The sequence below is a fragment of the Nymphalis io genome, chromosome 1 (genome assembly GCF_905147045.1).
Source record: "Nymphalis io chromosome 1, ilAglIoxx1.1, whole genome shotgun sequence".
Classification (NCBI taxonomy): Eukaryota; Metazoa; Arthropoda; class Insecta; order Lepidoptera; family Nymphalidae; genus Nymphalis; species Nymphalis io.
In genome coordinates, this window is record NC_065888.1 from 944,911 (window position 1) to 969,891 (window position 24,981).

At 32.6% G+C, this 24,981-nt stretch overlaps 1 protein-coding gene across 1 annotated transcript in view; it reads left to right on the forward strand.

Annotated features, from left to right (window-relative positions):
• Positions 1-24,981, forward strand: part of LOC126771148 (solute carrier organic anion transporter family member 4A1) — a 61,134-nt gene that overhangs the window by 8,418 nt on the left and 27,735 nt on the right. Inside the window, exon 3 of the mRNA XM_050490907.1 lies at positions 5,769-5,904. Coding sequence (XP_050346864.1) covers positions 5,769-5,904 — 136 coding nt within the window. The remainder of the gene's footprint in view (positions 1-5,768; positions 5,905-24,981) is intronic.

Consider the following 24,981-nt stretch of genomic DNA (forward strand, 5'->3'; position numbering starts at 1 on the left):
GTGGGGTTGGATTGGTAGCGTGCTTATACGCCGGTCGTCGCTCGACTCTAAACTTTTCACGTGAAGTTTGCAACACGAATATCTTGTGAAAAGTATGTTTTAAATACGTGATTTTTTATTCGGTTCGAGTATTCATTGGATGCACTGAAATGGTATTAATTACTTTTATCTACTATTTTTAAAATAACAATAAATTCACTAAAAATTCCCCATATCAAGGTAGAAACAGAAAAAAACTTAAAAATTAATTTTAATTTAAGTAATAATAGCTCTAAGTTTTTGAGAAAAAACAATTTTCTTCGCCGGGTTTTCTCAGTTCTGGAACCTTCCAAGCCGGTGACAGATTTTGACAAATATTAAGATAGAATAAGATGTTATTCAGCATCTTATAGTTTTATGAATTTCGAATTTAAATTCATTAAACGTCTATTTATTATAAGTACCAAAATGAAACTAACATATAAAATATAAAAAAATACAATTGTTTTTATGTAAAAAAACCTTGTAATTATTAAAAAATATACCTTAATTTTTTATTTTACAGTAAATAAAACATACCTCTTGTGACTTTAATAACAATTTTTTTAAATGTTTAAAAACTGCCAATTAATTTTACAACAATACATTTTACAAGTAGGCATATTTATGAGTTAGTAATTTTCTGTTTTCCCTGTGATTGAAACGGGCTAAATATAGTTTCGCATTAATAGTTTTATACGTCCATATGTATGAGTATTATTTACTTTGTTCTATTAATCATAATATAATATTTTTTGCATATGACAAAACGAATGATATTTTATATGTAAAAAGTTAAACTGAAAAAGTACAATATAAATCAATGAATTTATTCTTATTTTAATATGTAATTTAATTCTTACGCCAATAGAACATCACGGTATAGGAAATTCTAGGACAAATTAAATTTTTAAATTACGGGTATATTTCAATAAATTTTTAATACATAATTATATATATTTTCTATTTCATTAAAAATACTCAATTTGAAAGAAACAACAGCTATAACATAAAAGTAGTTAGGAAATCATTTTGTCAAAATTAAATTTGCTTTGCGAAACTTTTACTATATCAATAAAAGAAAATAATTTCCTTGGTGTACAGTTTACTCATTTGGTACACACGGACAGATTAGACAATAAGTATTATTTGAGACAGTATTTGACAATCACATTTCAAAATTACAAATATTAAACGTGAAATCAATCTAAAGCTTAATAATAAATTCTAAAGCTTAATATTAAATTAATATCCGCAGTTACATTTTCATATTCTTTTCATTAAATATATAATATTTAAATATTCTGCATATAAATCAAAGTGGTTCTATGGTGTGGTCTAATAGCTTTGAGAAATAAAATATAAAAAAGTAATAAGTTAAATTATAAAAAAAACCTCTTTAAAAGTATACTTTTATGTAAAATATGTAAAAAAACGAAATAAAAACTAAATCTACTTTGTAGGTACCGTCACCAATATTGGGTGCAAATTTCCAGCTTTATCGATTTGTTAAAAATAATTTCGAATATAGACATTACTTTTTTCAAGTTAAAGGACTTTTGAATATTTTACAAGATGAGATTGAGAAAAACCGGCAAAAGTTTACAAAGGAATGTAAATTATATAAACTTAAATTAATTGTAAAACGATATGATCAAAAAATTGTTTCACCTCAAGGTTTTCAAAATCACGAGTGAGTGAGATATGTGAGGGTGAGATGATCATATTAACGATCAGATTAATAGAAACTTATAAAATATACAGTTCACTGTAAAAAAAGTAAACTTACTTAAAATTCGATAAATCTTATAACCTGTTAGATATCTAGATAGAACCGTCTTACCGTTACGTTTGCCGAAAAAGTAAAAAGTTAATAGTCTGTAAATGACCTACTGCTGCTAAGTCATCTCCTCTTGTGAGGAGAAGGTATAGAGCTTAGTCGACCACGTTGCTTCAATCCGGATTTCCGTTATCCACCATACAACTGTATACTGCCATGTCAACACAGTCCAAACTAATAGGGCTAGCACCATGAAAATTTTCATATGGGTTACTTTTACACATAACATTAGTATTAAGGAAGGAATTTTGAAAATTGAACCTACCCCTACCTAAGGGGATTGAAATTTTGTGTGAAAATCTTTCATTTTTGAAGAAAGACAAATGGAAATTGGTATTAAGGAATTCTTAATTGAGATGCGAACGAAACCGCGGATAAACGCTAGTAGAGCATAAAGACGACGTTATGTCAGCCAGTATCCTGCTATATTCTGATTGGTATTTATTAGTGTTCCTTTTAAATCAAAATCAGCCTGGAGTCAGCAGCGAGGTATGTCGGGATGTGGTGGGCGAGCCAGATTACTGATCGTAATCATAGTGATTCATGTGGATATTTTACACCATTCATTGACTACAATATCCGTTACGGTATATCGAATTAATTGAAATTATTTAATTATAATGTTCCGATATAAAGGGTACCTAGTAAACTTACCTTTATATACATACATTTGTAAATAAGTTAAGACTACCTCAATTCTGTTTTTCAATCGTTTTTTTTGTTTGATGGTTATTGATGACCTTAAGTATCATCAGTAAAATATAAAAATTATTTTCCTAAAATTTACAATTATAATTAAGTTTGAATTTTGACCACTGGGCGAACACTTGAGATTTAATCTTGATATAAGTTATACTAGGTAAATACGTATATACTACTCCGAGATGGCCCAGTGGTTAGAACGCGTGAATCTTAACCACGGGCAAACACCACTGAATTCATCATGTGCTTAATTTGTGATTATAATTCATCTCGTGCTTAACGGTGAAGGAAAACATCGTGAGGAAACCTGCATGTGTCTAATTTCATTGAAATTCTACCACATGTGTATTCTACCAACCCGCATTGGAGTAGCATGGTGGAATAAGCTTCAAAACCTTCTCCTCAAAAGGGAGAGGAGGCCTTAGCCCAGCAGTGGGACATTAACAAGCTGTTACTGTAGGTATATACGTACATGTAAGTCGTACACGCTGATGTGATATCGAATATATTTTTTAATTTGTAGCAGTTCGGTGGTTTTTTAGTTTATCGCACTCAAACAGGCCAACAGGCGCGGCGGAGGGACTTTGCTTTATAATATATAGTAATTTGCGCTTTATGTTACAAGAACGTTACGGGGTAGTGGGAGCTCTTTCCAGTCGCTTATACTAATAATATTTAATTAAATATTTTTTATTAATGTGGTGCAAAGTAAAGGTCACAACGTGTCGTACACCCCTGATATTGATCTTAAAATAATTGGAAATTCTAGCTTGGAAAATTGTCGTAATCATACGTAACTTAGTTCTTAATATTGTGAACCTGGAAATAGGATTAAACATTGATTATAATAGAGAGGTACCAACCTTATGAATTTTAATTTTAAATTTATCTTAAATCCAGATTCTCTAAAAATTCCTGCACTGATTGATATGGGAATTGCACATTGAGTTACATTATTATTAACATTCGATGTTGTAATTCTTATTATATATTATGACAATCTCGTATTTTTATTATTCATGTTTTGATATTTTCTACTATTATAGTAACCCATTTACTAGCAAAATAACCAAAACCCGGCAGACGTCCTGCCTGACATCATTTTCACATCATCGGTTTTGTTGGCCGCTCCTAACCCTTTTTTACCCACTGCTGCCTTTGTACTCAGATATCCAAGTAAATTTTATAAGGATTTTCCGCCAGGCTATCTCTCCATGAAAAAAATACATATGTGCAATTTAGTAATCGGACAAACGGTGTCGAAGTATATTAATCTCATATAAGAAAATAAGTAATATATATCCTTGTGCCATTAGAAAGGAACTCGAAGTTTACGTATATTAAGACAGTGGTGGGGATAGAGTTCTAGCTGAAACAAATTATTATTACTATGTGTGACATATATAATTGATCTAATCATTCCATTTATTTGGTGGTAGAGCTTTGTTGTCCATCTGAATAGGTATTCCCCACTTATCAGATATACTATCGCCAAACAGAAATTTTTAGTATTTTTGTGTTCCGGTTTGAAGAGTGCGCTGTAACTATAGGCAAAAGAGCCATGACATCAGTTTCCAGGGTGGCATTGGCGTTGGCATTGACAATGTAAAGAATAGTTAATATTTCTTTCAGCGATAATGTCTATGGGCGGTGGTGACTTACCATAGGGTCATTGCCCGTCCAGTGTCCGCCTACCTATTTTATATAAAATCAGAAACAAATATTATTTCAGTTAATCCTAAACAGAGAAAAAATGATTCCAAAAATGCTATTTAAACCTAAAAAATTGAAATAACTATAACAAGAAAATGCAAAAGAAATTCTTGTTTATTTGAAAACGTTCAACTTTTCAATAATATTTCACAAGATATATCTAGGTGTACAATTTTATTCGTGTGTGAAGGCGGGTCTTATAGCTCGTATAATTTAAGTTAGTAAACTACGTGTGAGCTACTTCAATTCTTATAGCCGGACCCCTAACATTAGGCTTATTATGCTGGGCATTAAATCTTGAACCAAATAGAATGTGACAAAATTATTGGTTCCGGTGCTTTGTTAGTTTAATCCACTTTAAATCTGTCTCTTGTTAAAGACGGTGTTTCTGTACGTATAGAACCATGTGTAATAAGATAAGACTTTTGTATTTTGATTACAAAAAAAATAATACGAAGTACTGCTGTCTTGCGGTAGAATATCTGATGGGTATCATGTGATCTCATGAGTGACATACCGTAACCGTAACAATGTAGCCTGTGAATGTCCCACTGCTGGGCTAAAGGCCTCCTCTCCTCTTTTTGAGGAAAAGGTTTGGAGCTTATTTAACCACGCTGCTCCAATGCGGGTTGGTGGAATACACATGTGGCAGAATTTCAGTGAAATTAGACACATGCAGGTTTCCTCACGATGTTTTCCTTCACCGTAAAGCACGAGATGAATTATAATCACAAATTAAGCACATGAAAATTCAGTGGTGCTTGCCCGGGTTTGAACCCACGATCATCGGTTAAGATTCACATGTTCTTACCACTGGGCCATCTCCGTCCTGGTGTGTGACATAGTATCTTTAAAAACCTTTCTCCTACCAAATAATACCTCGGATTTGTCAATCGCCTATTGTAATTTATGTTTGCTAAAAACATAACAACATGCATATTTGTTGTAATATTTTCGGTGTAGTGTTTATCAGGTTAATTGTAACATTGCAGTTACTCGTAGTTAGGTATTACAACAGCGTTAACGCAATAAATATTGCTTTAAGTGACAGTTACATATACGAGTAGGTAAATGGGTTTTGTGCTAAACAAAAAATAATAAAATAAATCTTAAAGTACGAAACGTAAGATACTAAAATAATAATAGAACACTTTCATATGATTTGTCAATCTAGAAAGACACAACGTTCATCTCGAAGCTTTGATAAAATCTGCTCATAGTAATAACAATGTATAATTATATTTTAATTAGCATTAAGTTTCACACGTGTAGAATTAAGGGTTTTACTACATTTTATATGCGTTTATTAATAGTTGATGTATGTTAATATCTCTAATACGACTGGTATTTTTTATTAACAGTTAAATTTAAAATTATTTTTTAATTTTATTATAAATTAGACTTTGGTCGTTTGAAGATAAAACAATAGTTGCGAAAATTTTTAGGATTTTCTAAGTAAATTTCAAAGGTTTTTAATGTAAAATGTTGTTATCAGAATGACAGAGATGGAGAATGGTCAGGAGAGCGCGACCTCCGGTGTGGCTGGGGCGTGCTGCGACCAGCATGGCTGCAGCGTTTCCGCACCGCTAAATGGGCGCTGTTCTGGTTGTGCTGGGCTGGGGCTATACAGGGTGAGTAATATTAAGTAAGAACTTTCTATAATTACGGAAAAGATTTCACAGTAGTGTACATAAACGTTGTTCCAATACTGTATGAAATAATACTCTCATTGAAACAGCCTAAAAATGTCCCTTTGTGTGTCCCTGAGAATGTCTTTTTTTTAAGAAGGTTTGGAACTTATTCCATTACGCTGTTCCAACACGGGTTGGTAGATTGCGGTGTGGCGGGATTTCAGTGAAATTAGACACATGCAGGTTTCCTCACGATGTTTTCCTTCACCGTCAAGCACGAGATGAAATATAAACACAAATTAAGGACATGAAAATTCAATGGTGGGTGAACCCACGATCATCGGTTAAGATTTACGCGTTCTAGTCACTGGGCCATCTCGGCCCTTATTGACCTTATGCTTATATCCTTCACGTCAGGTCAACTTTCAGTCTGGTTATATAGAAGCTTTGGAGTTTTCTGTCAAGACATTTAGTAACCCCCCAAAGTTACAATGATACATTCTCAATGCAAGCCGCTGCTGTTGAAACTGATGTTTTTCTAGTTCTATCCTGGGATTATCGGAAATAGAGAATGCGCGTAATCTTGTGAATAGTTGTTGGTTTATGGCTAGTTAAACTTAACTAGGCGAAAATAACGTAAGTGGTATTTATAATAAATATTGGTTAAATTAATTTAACATTGTAATTTAATATTGTAAAGTAACTTAAGTTATAGCGACCGCGAAAAATGATTTTTGTTTCATTGTCATCTTCAAGCAATGTTTTACATTGACGGTGACGATACTTGACGACGACGACAAATTCAAAAAACACTTATGATGCAAAAAAAAACTTTCTAGTTAGAAGTCAGTAAAAATATATAGTTAATCAGTTTGTATATAAAAAAGAAAAAAAGCCGTGATGAGTTTTATTCGAAGATTGTTTTGATGACGGTGAAAAAAGGCATCGTTATGAAAGCAACATATGTTGGACAATCCGCATTGGAACAGCTTACTGGAATGAGTTCCAAATCTTCTCCATACGAGGAAAGAAGACCAGACGTTCAGACTAGCAGTTGGATATTAAAGGCCTTTACATATTAGAGTTTAGTTAAAACTATATTAAGAATACACACGATGCATGCGTGTTTGCACACGACACCTAATAACCAATAATTCAATCTCTTAAATCCATTCATGCAAAGTGTAATTGGGGTATTAATTTTTTCACCTACATTACTGAAATCAAAAGTACGAATTCTCGCTTCACGCGTAAATAACTTCGTTATAATTGATCGTCACGGAACCCATCGTTTCGATAATACTATTTCATTTTATTGTACACGAAAGCATGTTTTGCATACGTGCTAGATAAAAAAATAGCTTAACGTAGTAGTCGAGACACGTACGATATATTGTTATTATTATATTTACCGTTCAAATATTATACTTCTAGGTACCGCCCACTCATCAGATACTCTTCTGCTAAATAATATTATAGTATTGTCGTGTTCCGGTTTGAAACTACAAGTACAAGGGAAATAATATCTTAGTGTCCAAGATTGGTAGCGCATTGGCTTTGTAAGAAACGGTTAATATTTCTTACAGCCCAAATGTCTATGGGCAATGATGACCACTTACCAGCAGGTGGTCTATTTGCTCGTCCGACTACCTATTTTATATTTTAGAAATGATTTAATGCGGCATTTCTCAAACTTTTATCTTTTTTCTTCGTCAGTTCTATTTTCCCCTCCGTTACCCACTATTTACGTTTTTTATCATATGAATATTAATAAAGAAGTAAGTTTGGTTTCCAGTTCACGCCTAAACTACGATACAGATTGCTATGAAACGTCCATATTAAATTAGCTTCTAGTGTTACGGCAGATATAGCTATATAATATGTTTATCCGTCATATCTGCCTCGTTGGTCTAGTGGCTTGTTGTAAGGCCGCAGACCCGGAGGTCCTGGGTTCAATTCAGAGGTCGGACCAATAAAAAGTTACAGGGTTTTTCTGTCAGAAAATTTTCAGTATGATCCCGGAGTCTGGAAGTTGGAAGTGTGTACACCCCCGTGCCTCGAAAACACGTAAAGCCGGTGGTCCTGCGCCTGAACTCTTTACGGTCGTGTCGGCTTGCCGTCCCATAGGATTATGAGAGTGAGAGAAGAGAGAGTGCACCTGTTTGCGCACACACTTGGCTATTATAATATGTCCTGCGCAGTTGGCTAATCTCTCTTGAGATTGGCCGCCGTGGCCGAAATAGGTCTGGAGGACATTATTATTATTATTATATCGCATATATTTGGAACGGCATTTTCGAAGTGAAAGCTGCTCAAACTATCACCTATTTACGAAAATTATGTATGAAAGACCTTAGGTGGACGGATTCATCGATAAATATTATACTCAATACCCAATGATCAAACCTCAGCAGTGGAGTAGTGAATCAACATAAGCCTATAAGTTTCTCTTAATATGACAAGACGCATGTTACCAACAATATGAACGTTCACACGCCATTAGATATTATATAACGGCGGTAAATAAGGCGCATTATTTACCTTGTTTATTTTGAATCCGATAACGTTTCACTGTATTAGAAATAACCTCAGGACGTTGGGATCTGCGTCCAATAGACCAACGTGGCAGTCAAACATTTAACATCCTTACGGAAATGATAAGTGAGTTTGTTTGTTTGTTACGCTTTCACCGATATACTTAACCGATCATCGTGAAATTTTACATAAAATGTGTATGAAAAAATAGTCAGGAAAATAGTAACAGCTAGTAATAGCTTATATGTTACATACTGCAGAGTTGTACATTCTGTAGAGTTATTTGTTATTTTTCGCAAAGCTACGTTACGTTATTAGATTCTGGCTTCTTGCGTGTTTTGCGTGTAAAGTTATCGTAAGAGTGCGCGTAACTGATTACGAAACTGTACAATCATAATATACTTTCCGTCCTGACTTCGCATGGGTTCAATAAGGATTTCATCCATATTATTTAAATATTTGATAACAGATACATTTGCCCGTACTGTGCTAATCCATCGTACAACAATCCGTGCGTATTTTTAATCTTGCCTACTCCCGATTCAAGAGAAGAAGAACTCAGTAACTTATTTTTTGGTCCGGGGCTGAAATCGGGACACGCGGCATGTTTACGAACTTATGCTTGGGTCAGGACAATTTCCTTGGTTACAGGTCTCCGCTTACCTATTAATAGTGTACCAGAATTTCACTTTGTTTGTATTAATCAATTGAAAAAAATCTCCTGCTAATTTTAGTTTTTTTCAAACTTTATTTTAAAATATATTTGTATAAAGGAAGATCACAATTTAAATAAGTATGTTGAAATATAAAATGTTTATAATAATACAGATACCAGGTTAAGCACCATATTTTATTTAACTAACTCAAATGGTTATTATCTCACCGTTCTGTAACGACTTGGAAGTTCTTATAATCTATTCGAATATAGTATTGAGTGTATTTGAATTAAAATGCAAATATTAATATTTATATATAAATGCAATTGAACGTAATACAAAAAGTTCATGCACGATGCAATTTTTAAAATCATAATACGTATAAAAAACCATCTGCACCCTACCCTCCCCTCGGAGCATAAAACGTTTACCGTAACAACAAAATACGGTAATTGTTGAATAAAAACGCAAACGCGGGGGGGCCAGTAAACAAGATTTACAACGCGATTTCCTCACCGAGTTAACAATACAACTGTCAAGCGACAGCGGTTTGGTCAACCCGCTATTCTTATGTTATCGAATAAGAAAGAGATGATATATTTTGCCCTATTACAGTATATAAATTTCAATTGCTTATTTATTTATTATCATAGAAATACTCGTAATGTATCTCGCGAGGACAGTGATCGCGGGGATTTTAGTAGGTAAAAATCCAACGTAACTCGGGTATAGTGGGAAATTATATACATAGAGTATGTATATTGAGTTATATTTTAAAAGACGCTTCGTTTATGAAGATTAAATAACATACATTAATATACATGTTTAAAAAAATAGTGTGCGTCAACCAAAGTAGTTAGTACTAAGGATATCTTGCATTTTTATTTTAGTGAATTTCGATAAAAATTAAAACGTAATATGTACCAACTCGTATCTTTCCAATCGAAAAAGTAGTAAAAATAAACAAACCTTACATTTACATATTCCATACGATACTAATAGTATCTAAACTGTTTTAGGAAGCAATTCACCTGTATCTCGCTTATGTAGGATTTTGAATGAGCACAGTGCTGTTTTAGACCCTTTTGGAGACTCATCAAACAAGTTTCACAAAAAAATATTGTCAAAATTGTCAGCTAACTAATTTATTTTGTTTATATTTGTATTTTATTATTTTACTATTATTGTTAATTCTTGTCATTTTTAACCTTGATTTACTAACAATTAATTATTTGTAAGTTTGTCATCTCCAACTTTATCTTTGCAAGTGGTATTCACCTTAATAGGTAATGCATTTAGTTTTAAGTTGTATTAAAATTGTATACCTTTGTACGTGTTGATGTATTTACCACTGGTGAATCTTAAATAAATAAATAAATAAATAGTACTGCTTTAGTATGTACTTATATATGAACAGTTGTTGATTGATATTTCTTTATTTATTATACAACACGATTCAACTTAACTTGTTTTAAATTTTATTTCCGAAATTTCGATAATAATTTCCCCGACATTTAAGACGCCATTTTTTGTGAATCCATATAACATAAATGACTCATGATCTCGACCAATCATATCGCGTCAATTGCTACTCTTGTGGTTGGAATAGACTAATATATATTAATTTAGCCGTTCACGCTTATGACTTGTACCTCATTAATGAAAGAATGGTGTTAAACCAGCTTAATCCCAAACAAAGTGATATAAACATTCTTTTGTTTATTATTATCGCTTGTGTATAACATTGAGACTTATATATTTAAGCACGTCGGTAAAATAGGTTTCTGTATGTTTAACTGTATTGCAATATCATAAATTATAGTTTCATACATTGCTTAATTTTAATTCGATAAAACGGATAAAGATCGATCGAATTGCATTTACATTAAAAACTTAAAAGTCTATGAAGGCAGTATACAAAGAAAAATATGTTATTTTATTGTTGAAAATATTCAATCAGCTAGTTTTGGTTTGTGTATATCAGTTAATAGAATGCAGAATAAATCTATTTATTTATGTATGTGCGAACACGCACGCCACGTAACTGCTGTTTAAGTCTAATTTAAATTCAATTTTCAATGTATAAGCATGTAAATTTTAAATTACTACCGGTTCTGAAAAGAAAATACCTAAGAAGAACCAGTAATTAAAATGAATATGCATCCGATTTATTTAAGCTGAATCTTATCTGTTTATCAAATTCATTTATTAATTCAAAAAGGGACTCAAATAATAATTAACCGTACTCCAATGAATAAACACGACAAACTTAATATTGTGTTCAGTGTAATTTCCCTCGAGTTTGAGTAACGAGTCGACGAACGTAAGCTGTTAGCAATAATATAATCTCGATTATAGTTTATTGAATTTTTTTAGTTTTCGTTTGGTGGTAGAATATCTGTTGTATATGGTACCTAACCAGATGGGCTTGCACAAGACCCTACCACCGAGTGAATGCTATAAATGTAATGTCACTTAAAATCAGTAGTGGAAACCTGTGTTGAAACAAAGTTTAATGTCTTCAGTACGAGAAGAGAACTATCATTATTTCATATATAACGTTTTTAAGAATAACTTATACACAACATATACAAAAAACAATTATTTTTTTACTATCTACCATTAACAGTCTAATAAAATATTATATTATTTAAATTTTCATTCTAGAATAAACTTAACACATAAACATTTTAAAGCCGAGATGGCCCTGTGGTAAGAACGCGTGAATCTTAACCGATGATCGTGGGTTCAAACCCGGGCAAGCACTACTGAATTTTCATGTGCTTAATTTGTGATTATAATTCATCTCGTGCTTTACGGTGAAGGAAAACATCGTGAGGAAACCTGCATGTGTCTAATTTCACTGAAATTCTGCCACATGTGAATTCTACCAACCCGCATTGGAGCAGCGTGGTGGAATAAGCTCCAAATCTTCTCCTCAAAAAGAGGAGAGGAGGCCTTTAGCCCAGCAGTGGGACATTCACAGGCTGTTACGGATACGGATAAACATTTTCAGCAGAACAACTAATAACAAAATGTGTTATTAGTTTTTGGTGCGTGTATCATATAATTATAAGTCATGTGATAAGGCTTAGTGATATATTTATAGATTACATTACTGACTTGGTACTATTCCACTACTAATCTTAGTTAATTGTGATCTTAATGAATTATCTTATGTTACATGTAATTGCGCGGTCGCACTAATCCCAGAAATGATCTGTGAGTCTGATTAAAATTTCACATAACCCAAAAAAATTACAATTTAAGCCGTAAAACAGTTTAGTATGGAAGAAGAAAACGTAAAAAGAATGCTTTACTCTATGAGAAGACTGCGACCATAGACTTTGTAGTACCTAATAATTTCCCGCGGGATAACGTGAAATCTAGGCTCTACTGTAAAGAGGTTTTAATTTTACAATCTGTCCCAGTGTTCGCGAAAATTATGACATAAAAGTAAAAAGAAAAATAACTTTAGTGTTCGTAATTTCATTACAAAAAGTAGGTTTAAACTGGATCGAAAATGATCTCGTCTCTTGATGTGATTTTCTGATTAGAGACATTCAGTGAATAATTCTCTTCGTTACTGAAAGATTGTGAATCCGTCTTCAAATTTCTCTCTCGTGTATGTTACACGAGATTTAATATATTTCTCTGAAGCGCAGCTCACAAAATGAAAAGCACATATTCATATCAACCACATATTTTATTGTTTTATTTATACATTTGTTTAAAACACATTTATACATTTCACTTATAGCTTTAACTTAAGTAAATCTTAATTTAACCGTCTTATAATAATCTATGATAATAAATGAAAAGTTTTTTTTGTAACGCCTATCTGAAAAAATAGGACCAAATACATAAAACCAGATGTTGCAGTGAGTTTTGGAAAAGGTTTAGTATATAATGTTATTACATTAGTAGCTTCGTTTTTACACAGTTTAAATGTAGACTATTGAATCTAAAAACAAGTTAGTTTATTAATCTAGTTAGAGAGGTTTAATGTAATAGTTGTATATTCACATCTTATCTAACAAAAGCACAACAAAACTATTCGTTACATACAAAGATCCAAAGGAGCGAAGTCGTGGGTACAAGTTAGTGGCCGAATAAAATGCTTCAATATGTGAGAGTGCCCTCGGTATTGATCTTGTTAAAAATAATTAATTGTTTTTGATATATTTTTCTACAATTCTTGTCCTTATAAGATTTATCTTGTGATTAATATTTTCACATGAATAGTAAAAAGCGCCAGATTTTCAAATTAATACTAGAAAGACCAGAGCCTCTACTCACTGAGTAGTACTCACCTTGATAATATTGATAGCAAAGTCGTATCTGGTATAGATAGTGTCTATAAAAAGAGCCACCATTGAAACCATTGAGGCTCTCTTTTATGGTTCTGCAAGAAATAAAAAAATCACTAGTGAGATAAAGTACATGTTAGTATACAACAGCAAACTAACATTCGAAATTTCCCAAATATATGTTCAACCATTACAAATCAAAAGGATATAAAATTGCTTTAATTTGAAATAATAAAAGTGACATAAATGTATGTATTCAAAAAAACGACATAACCATGTCCAAAAGCGAAATCTATGACAGTGCAGCTCGCTAGTATGAACTTTTCACTTGACACTTCTATAATCTGTATAACGCTGTGGTAAAGTCGCCATAAATCTTGCTTAAGTTCGAGCAGAGTTATGGCCGCCAACAGGTGTAGGCGACTTGTCCCATTGTTCCATTGCTGCACTGACATTTCACTTGCTATTTGTAACTGAATGCTGAATTAGAAACTTAAATCAAAAACAACGTCTGATAATATTTTGACAAACAAAAATACGAATCGAATTAGGAGGATTGTAAATTGTAATAATCGATATTAGAATAAACTTTATTCAAATATTTACAAGTACTTTATTATTTTCATTGTACAAGATCTAATAAAACGTATCAATTATTATTATCATTTCTGTTAATATTGACGGGCCGGTTGGCGTGGTTGGTAGATACTTGCCTTTCACGTCGAAGGTTGTGGAGTCGATTCCCACCCAGGACAGACATTTGTGTGCATGAACATGTCTGTTTGTCCCGAGTCTGGGTGTAATTATCTACATAAGTATGTATTTACAAAAGAAAAGTAGTATATGTAGTATATTAGTTGTCTGGTAACTTGTACTATGGACATAGTACAAGTTCTGCTTAGTTTGGAATCTGATGGCCGTGTGTGAATAATGTCCCAGGATATTATATTATTAGTATATACAATTTCATTTTAAATATATCTTGCATGATAATGTTCTATTTATCTTCTTATATATATTTTTTCTTCTGCTTACTCCTTATTTTTTTCAAATAATAATTATTTGCGAAATGCTGCTATAATTAAAATGACCAATGTCGCATATCACTTTCTGATATTTCACGACCGCTTTCTTAGGTGAGTTTCGAGTATGTTGTTACAGAATAGCCATACTGATTTACTTTCTGTTTATTTACTTAGGCGACATAGACACAACATACAATAAATAGACCGATTTTTATGAACGGTTGCGAACGTCTAGCAAAGTATTTTTTTACCACAAATTAACCTATTTTTACTTTGTATCAATAGAACTCAAAGTGTTCAACAAATAATGAAAAAAAAAAACAGTGCATCCAAGATTACTTCCCAAATGTAGGTCACTCTCAAAAGCAGACAAGAAATATGTCACGCAAAATTTTCTGTAGCTATGTTACTTGATACTTTATTGGAAAAACTATATAATAATTGTTGAATAAAAATATTTATAACATTAATACAGTTTCAGAGGATACTTGTTATAAAATAAATAATTATGTGATATATACTTGTACATATATGTGAATAGAGAAACTCTTTTGATGGATATAGAGTTTTCATACCGTTTTTATTCATAGTCCGTATTAGACGAATATAACATATCAATACGTATAACAATATGTGGACATAAGAAATTGTCGTATATTTTTAGTGTTTATCATTAAAAATGCAATTTAAAGGACAGACAGGTTGATTATTTTATCTTATGACCTTCTGAGTCGATGTTCGATTTTTTTGTAATATATATTCTTATAAATTTTTGTATCATTTGCTATGTATATGTATACCTATGCATATCAACTTATATGCAAAATCGTACTTTGCGAATTCAATTTCAATGCAAATATGTAGAAATATAGTAAAGTCTACGATACCATGTCTAACTTATACAGCGAGAGTTATACAAAATTAACCACTTTTAAAATAACAATACATAAGATTTTAATTATTTTTTGAAAACAACAACAATAACAATCAAAGGATACAACATAGCCTTTTCGAAACATTCGAAATTCGGATATTAATGTTTCTATTTTGTCCTCCTCTTTAATATGTATATAAAACTTTACCGTTAATTTAAACATTAAAAAAGTAGTTAAAATAGCTGATATATAAGGTCCCTCCAATGTAACATTGTCTGCTAGAAATGAAACAAATTCTGTAATATAAATTCACTAAACCATTTTAAAGGGTGCGAGGACAATAAATATCCTAGACGAGAGAACACGTATACGGCAATTGAGCAAAAATGAAATTTCGGTCCCACCGCGCCACAAATCATCAGCTTATAAAATTAAACGCTGCTCGCGCCACCGAATGATAGCTCCGTTACTCTACCTCCCCACTGCATGCTATGAGCAGTTTAAAGCAAAACTTCTTAGCGAGCACTTTTTTATGTTATAGGTAGGTGGTCGGGGAAATAGGTCACCTTATATTAAAAAAGTAATTACTACCATAAAAAGAAGAAGGAAGAAATATTAATCATTCCTTACATCGCCAACGCGCCACCTTGTTAACGAAAATGTTATGTCCCTTGTGTCTGTAGTTACACTGGCTCGCTCATGCTTCAAATCGGAACGGAACAATACTAAGGATTGCTGTTTAGCGGTATAATATCTAATGGGTGGTGCCTACTCAGACGGGCTTGCACAAAGATCTGTCACCTAATAGATAGAGGATTTACATGGTCGATTTGCAATAAAAGTAAAAATAAACCCTAACAGCCTTATATTCTCCTTTGAAGTTTATTCTATCACGCTGCTCCAATGCTTAGTAAATATTATAGCGGAGTGAAGTTATCGCTAAGTTACAGGGTGACAGAGCCAACGTTTGTTTATGGCCCAGGGTTGGTAAATTTACATTTATTACTCCCTGTTATAATGAGGTGGCGTACTATGCGACGAATTTTTTATCCTTATTATATTTTGTTAACGTTTATACTATCTTAATTTTTTCTTTAATCTTAATTTATATGTTCCATAATCAAATATAGAATTCGTTTTCTTCTAGTGCTCCTACAAGATATAGAAACATTAAGGCTAACTTAATCTTGAACTCATGTTTAATTGGCGAAGGTTGCATGGAACTAAGATGTTTATCTACGGCTAAGTCCTCGTTTGCTTATAAAGCTCTCAGTTCGCAATAGCGCATGGATTCAATATTATTGTCCAATTACTTAAATATGAATAATGCTTGTGCTTAGCACAGAGTTCTTTAACGACTTTATCGATTAATAGACAAAAAAATAATTACATAACTAAAATCAATTTAATGTGTATTTTCTACGTTAATATATTTTTTATTCAAAGCTCAATTTATGTTAAAACTGGTGCTTCCCGGTGCTTTTAATTCTCTATATCGTTAGATTTGACGCAACACTTATTATTAGTAATTTTAAAGGAAAATATATTAATAATGTTTAAATAAAGTTGATGAAATAAACATTGATATAGGGTTTTTGATATACATAATTACATAATATAAAATCATTTGTACGTAGCAGATTCATTCAATGCAATAAGAACTGCTGAATTTAAAAATGTCTGTATATTTTTCTGTATCCCTGACAACGTGTATGCAAAATTTCATGATGTTCGGTTGAGTAGTTAAGACTTGAAAGCGTAACAAACAAGTGCACTGACTTTCGCGTTTATAATATTAATGATAATTCCCAAATAACGCCAATGCACTTCAAACAAAACAGCTAAGTTGTTATAGTTGTAAATCTCTTTATTGCACAAAAATGATCATAAAAACTGTTACAAAGTCGGAATCGTTCCAATAAAAGTTTATAATTCATCTCATAGTCCATGTTACCTATGCCCCTTGTGAATTACACTGATTCACTAGCGCTTCAAATCGGAAAATAGCGTTAAATATATATAGCAGTATCTTACTGCTGGCTGTAGAACAATCGATTCATTGTTGATGTAGTAAAGCCTTGAAACCAAGTAGAATCATCAGATATTCTATACTGGTGGTAGGGCTTTGTGCAAGCTCGTCTGGGTAGGTACCACCCACTCATCAGATATTCTACCGCAAAACAGCAATACTTGATATTGTTGTGTTCCGGTTTGAAGGGTGAGTGAGCCAGTGTAATTACAGGCACAAGGGACATAAAATCTTAGTTCCCAAGGTTGGTGGCGCATTGGCTATGTAAGCGATGGTTGACATTTCTTACAATGCTAATGTCTAAGAGCGTTGGTGACCACTTACCATCAGGTGGCCCATATGCTCGTCCGCCTTCCTATTCTATAAAAAAAAAAAAAAGAAGTATTTTGATATTTTTCTCTTCTATTGAAAGTATTTTTTTTTTTTTTTAATGTAAATGTAGTAAGTGCATAATGAAAAAACCTCTTCATCACTTAATTATAATCAGGGATCAAAAGAAACGTGGCTTTATAATGGCGTTTATTGCACTTATCCCGAGCCGGAAGCGCCGCCATATTTGTCGCTGCTTCCGGGGCATTCAGTGCTTATCGTTAATTCAGCTGATGACTCTTGACAACGTTTTAATTACAGTTTAATGGCTTTCTTTGAAACCATGGAAAATATTGCAATTTTTATGTTGACTGGAGAATTTGTTTAACATAATTGTTATTTAATAAACATATATAATTTTAAAAGTTACTTTAAATAATTTTATATAAATATAACACATATTGAAATAAAAAATTGTAAACGATAATTGTATGGCTGGTACGTGATGGCAGAGGTTTTAAAAGAAGGTATTGTTTTAACGAAGTTTCAAAACGCAATGTAGTCCCTGAGTATAATTTTTATATTGTTTATAGTAAGATGCACTATAAACATTATAAAAATTGAAGATAACCATAGAGTGGAAATCTGCATGCTTCGAAGAATCAGTCACGTGTGTATCCCCCAGACCGCATTGGAACGTGGTGGAATAAGCTCCAAACCGCTTTGAAAACGCAAATTTACTGCCTTTCATTTTGAAGTTAATAACAATTCATTATTTTGTCGATCTTATAATAATGAATTTGTTTCATTATTATTATTAATAAACTTTTGTTGACGTTGAATTGGCGCTCGCTGTAATAAAACTAAGTCTAGAACAATTACACTGTGATACCAACGCGGCCACGGTATCTAGTTCATTTGTGAAATCTCTTAAAGATAAGATAATATTAAAGATAATATTCAATTGTCTCAGCAAATGTACAATGTAGGTATCCTGAGAATAAGAGCTAAACAGAAGTACAGCCGTCTTGGGGCATGTAACACAAATTTGGAGCAAATCAGGTTTGGCATGTTGGCTTTTGGTATTCCAAGGTCCCTAGCAAATAGCTATCTAAAGCCTCATGCCACACCCTTATGACTGAAATTAACATTTAATCTATAATTCGAAATTTACTTTGATCTGAAATATGTACCAATAGGTTTGCATCACATATTCTCTCGCCAAAAAGCAATACTTGGTATATTTTTGTTCCGGTATGAAGGGTGAGTGAGCCAGTGTAACTACAAGCATAAGGGACCTATAGTCGGTGGAGCATTGGCGATGTAAAGATGGTTAGTATTTCTTACAATGATAACGTCTATGAGAAGTTGTGACCACTTACCATCAGGTGACCCTTTTTCCAGTCTGCCTACCTATTTTAAATATATATATTTTTTATATAATTATTATTATTATATAAAAAACGATCTACAATCTGCGTCCCAATAAAGAAGTTTTAATTATCACACAACCGCTACGCTACATATATCCTGTCTATCCTTTTTCTCTCAACCTTACTTTAATGTCATGTGACCCAAGAACTTGAATATGTCTTTTAAAAAAACTTTAACACTCTTACTTATGAACGTTGGTCAGCCACTCATTAGTTAAACATTCATTTCTTCCTTTCTGTCATAAATGATTTGACATTCGAAAGAAGAAGACACAGCATTGTTTAACTAAAAACCCGCTAATCAAGGTTTATAAATAAGGCCGTATGAATATAAAAAAAACACTCTTTATTTGTATTAAGTGGTACTTCGTGATTGTAGAAAGATAAACAAACCTTCACTAAACGAGTTTCAGGTTTCAGGTGTACTATAAAAATTGTCTTTCAAACTGTAAGTTATATTTTCTTGTTTAAAGTAAGGCCATAAAAATGTCGGAAGTTTAATAGGGCGAGAGCACACCTGCTCTTTTCTGAGTGCTCCAGCTTGACGTAAGGATTACGACATGATAGAGATAAATATTTAATGAGATTTTGCTTAGGAAATATTAAAATGAACAAATATATAAATATTTTGTTTATATTTATATACTTTATTAAACAAAATGAAATTGCCAATATCATAATATATATACACGTAAGATTATTAGTAGATGTGTAAAATAAAAATAATAACGAATTAAAATATAAGTTAAGTAACAGACTGTGAATGTCCCACTGCGGTGCCAAGGTCTCCTCTCCCTTTGAGGAGGAGGTTTGATTCTAATTTAAAATGAGGCTTACCATCACGAGGCGTTCTAGCCATTGGACATTCTCAGCTCACTAAAAACATCAGTAATGTTTATAATATATTTACTTGGTGGTAGGGTAACCCTGTCTGATTAGTTACCACCCAATCATCAGATATTCTACCATTGATACTTATTATATATTATTATTATAGTATTGCTTGTAGTGTAACAATTACTTTTATTACTTTATTTTGTTTAAACTTAATCAAAATTTGGTTTAGAAATTTATAAATATCGCCACGAAAATTCTTTATTTTTTATATAAAATAACGGACACATTATTCATAGAATGTCATCTTCGCACAATGGCGGTCGGGTCAGAGGTTCAAAACTTTTTACATTGAAGAATTAATTAAACTTTAAACCCCTAATCTGGTTCCAAGTTGACATCTGGGAGGGAACTTTTTAATGAAGCCGGAGGTGTTAAATTAATAAACGCGTGTAAAATAACATGTATAACCAACACGTAACATTTTGATTAAATAATTAATAGAAATTAGATTAAATTAGTAACATACTCTACAGTTATTTGATGTATTTTTGAAACAAACAATTGACACGACAACAATTTATTAATTATAGCCTAAGATTTATAGTGTCCGATTGTAATGGCAATCGGCCACTATACACGAACACGGTGGCAATCCTCGAGGTATACTAGCCGACTGGCCTTCAAGATGTAATATACCTCGTAACCAGATATAAAGCCGTAGGTCCCGAGGTCCAAATCCCAAGTCGGGTCGAGTCTGGAAGTTGAAAGTCTGTACACTCCCGGGCCTTGGAAAGGACGTAAAGCCGTTGGTCCTGCGCCTGAACTCTTTCCGGTCGTGATTCAGATTTTCCGTCCCATCAGATTATGAGAGTAAGGGAGCGTTCCTGTGTTGCGCATACACTGTTGGATAGTCTCCCTTGAGATTGTCCTTATCATTGATCATTGTATTAGTAATTGTAAACATATATACAACTGTACATTACGTTACTGGTAAAGACTATCAACATACCACATGTGATATACCACATGTATAAAAAATAATTTTTTTCAATGTCCTTATAAAAATCATAAGCATTTCTTGTTACGAGAGGTCTTAGCTAAGTTCATACTTTATAATATTATCAGCGCCTATTCTACTGTACACCGTCTCTAAAATCAACTAATTTGACTGTTGGAGTTTTACCCAAGGCGAGAAATTTCAAAGACATAAACATTACCTTCTTTTTAAATTAGAGTTACATTACTTTTTACAAATAATTAATTATGAATAATCTATACAACTAATCGAAATTTGAAAGTAACTCTGTCTGTCTGTTAGGCTTTCACGGCTAAACTACTGAATCGAATTTGATGAAATTTAGTATGAACAAAGTTTGAACTCCATAGAATACTTTTTTATACCTAATAACCCTTATACGTGGCGTTTAATACGTGGGCGAAACCGCGGGGTAAAACTAGTGTAGTATAAATGGATATCTATGCTTCTGTTGACAAGAACGGTAATCGAACTCCGTCGAGTCCAATTAACTCTTTAAATGTTAAACTTTCCAGTGCTCAGTTCAAAAATACTCAAATAGACTTTTAAAAATATACAATTTTGCGTTAAAGCTACGAGTTATAAATATATTCGAATACATTGGAGAGCTGTCTGGTCTGCAAAGTTAAGGTGTTGATGATCATTCGGAAATATAAATCTTTATATAATTATTATAATAGTTATTTATATAAATAAGTATATATGAATTTATGTATCCTCCAAATTAAAACTCCAAACTAACGTTCTTATTATGAAATCGCACCGTTGTCCACCACCGTAATTATTTTTGTTGAATGAGAGTTTTAATTTTGCGATAACTCCTTTGATATTGCCGTAAAGTATATAGTCTAAAGGACTCCTCTGTAGAATCTATATTCAGAACCTTATTTATTATTAGTTTATTATTGTGAGTAAAACCTTAACCGATGATCGTGGGTTCAAACCCGGGCAAGCACCACTGAATTTTCATGTGCTTAATTTGTGATTATAATTCATCTCGTGCTTTACGGTGAAGGAAAACATCGTGAGGAAACCTGCATGTGTCTAATTTCACTGAAATTCTGCCACATGTGAATTCTACCAACCCGCATTGGAGCAGCGTGGTGGAATAAGCTCCAAACCTTCTCCTCAAAAAGAGGAGAGGAGGCCTTTAGCCCAGCAGTGGGACATTCACAGGCTGTTACGGATACGAAAACTACCACCAGTTTTACATACAATAGAATTTTAATAAAATACAAAAACAAAATTAACTGTATAATATAAATATATTATGTTTGCATGTCTGTGTTGTTACTGTATATTTGTATTACGATTTATTCAAATTAAAAAATAACTTTGAGTAACATTGAAATAAATTTTGCACTTGTAAAAGTCACTTAGAAATTGCCTTGGATTGTTTAACAGTCCCTGTTACAACCCCCGAACTCTTCAACTCACGCATGGTTTAACTAAAGAGTTAAGGATTTAACAAATTTACTGCATGATATTATACCGAAGGGTGGCCAATATAACTGATTTTTCTCGGATAAAATTAATAATTAAAACAACTATTTAATATAAAATTTTATTTTATTTTATGCCGAAAAAGCCGAGATGGTCCAGTGGTAAAAACGCGTGAATCCTAACCGATGATCGTGGGTTCAAACCCGGGCAAGCACCACTGAATTTTCATGTGCTCAATTTGTGATTATAATTCATCTCGTGCTATACGGTTAAGGAAAACATCGTGAGGAAACCTGCATGTGTATAATTTCACTGAAATTCTGCCACATGTTTATTCCACCAACCCGCATTGGAGCAGCGTGTTAGAATAAGCTCCATACCTTCTCCTCAAAAAGGGAGAGGAGGCCTTAGCCGAGCATCGGGACATTCACGGGCTGTTACTAATTTTATTTTATTTTCTGTTACACACCTTCATATGATGAAACACACACACATATGTATACACACATATTAGCAAATATTGATAATAAACGTAAGAACTCTACGCTTTTTGTATCATATGATTTGTATAGAATAACCTCATATTTATTAATATATTTATTTATTATCTTTAAAGTAATTAATTAATTGGTGTAATAAAATGTACAATGAGATACCAAATGACTTTATTGAGATACTAAATGAATATTTGATTTAGATTATAATTTATTGTATTGTTATTATCAAAGATCTCTATTATGTAAGCACTAGTTTAACAACTAACTTTACTGCGATACGATAATTTGATGCGTGTATCCTTTAACAGCCTTACGTATAAACGTTGATCAGACGGTGATTTGTTAAACAACGCTGTGTCTTGTTCTTTCGAATGTCAAATCAATAATGTCAGAAAGAGAAAAATCTGTGTTTAATTAGTCAGTCGCTAAGGACCATTTATAAGTATGGCCGTAATGTTACAAATCTCATGAACAATGCCCTAAATTACTTTGATCGGTGAATTGCGAGTTTGTTCTTCCAGAATAGCTCTGGAGATAAATATAAAACATAAATAGAATCGAACTTTTATAAAATATACAAGAGTCCTGAACAAATAATTAACATGGTAGTCCTCCTGCCAAGTCTACAGGTAGCAAGTGCTAGCGATCCAATAACGCAGTCGCGAGCTGAGAACGGCGCGTGTAATCGTATCCAGCGAACCGGTTAACTGACTGAACGTGAGCACGTAATATTGCATTTTTCAAATGATATAATAAAGGAGCCGAGAGGGCCCAGTTGTAAAAATGCGTGAATCTTAACCGATGATCGCTGGTTCAAACTCTAGCACCGCTGAATATTCATGTGCTTAATTTGTGTTTTATCTCATGCTTGGCGATGAATCCTTCATCGTACATATGCATGTTTCGACCAATCCGCATTGGAGCGGCCTGGTGGAATAAGCTCCAAACTTTCTTCTCTAAGTTATTGGAGGCGTTAGCCCAGCAATAGAACATTCACAGGCTGTTACTTTAAAAGGTTAATCCAATATATTGACGTGCCGGTTGGCGTAGTTGGTAGATACTTGCCTTTCACGCCATGCCTTTCATGCAAGGTTGTGGGTTCGATTCCCACCCAGGACAGACATTTTGTAATTATCTATGTAAGTGTATATTTACAAAAGAAAAGTAGTATATGTAGTATATCAGTTGTCTGGTATCCATAGCACAAGCTCTCAAGTGTGTGAAAAATGTCCCAGGGTATTATGAATATATGATGCAGGAGAGCCTTGGAAATTGCGACGACATTCGAGTAGTGATAAGATAAGAAGTTATTTGGTTTAACTAAGAACATTTTATTTGCCGAGTAAAATAGAATCTATACCATAAATTATGTCGGGTAACTTAACCTAAGAGCAACACTGAGTTATCACTTGCTTCATTTATTTGTGATTCACAAAACAGCTTATAACTAAATAATAACAACAAATAATATAAATATATAATTAATGTAAAAGAAAAATTGAATAAAAATAAAATTCGTGCTCAACAATGAGTTAAAATATCATAAGGGAATTTTCAATTATTATTGTATATTATTAAAAATCTTTTAGACTTTTTGTGTTAAGTAAATAAATAGATGAAAAGAAATATATGTTATTTATTAATGAGTAGAAAATGTAATTAATGTTATATATTGGTCACTCAGTTAATATAAAATTAATAAAAAGTATGCTGTAATTACCTATATTAAAAATGCAATTAATCTTGCTTAGCCTAAATTATATATTATTTGTTGTATTATTGTAACTTTTGTTGGTAGTTCGATATTAAATAAATAAATAGAACATGTTTACATTATTTACATTTAAATCGGGTCCAACTATTTACTAACATTTGTTATAAAGATTTAGGAAACAAAACGCCAGTTTAATTAACGTTGCTCGATACAATTAAACGAAAAAAAACTGCTCCTTAAAATTTAATGATAATTTCTGCTTCAAATAAACGTTCGGTTCCTACGTTAAACGTATCCTCTTAATACAGTCAATAGTCAATTAACGAGTAACAGTAATCAAGTTAGCGCACTCGAGACGGACGGCCTCTCAACCATGAA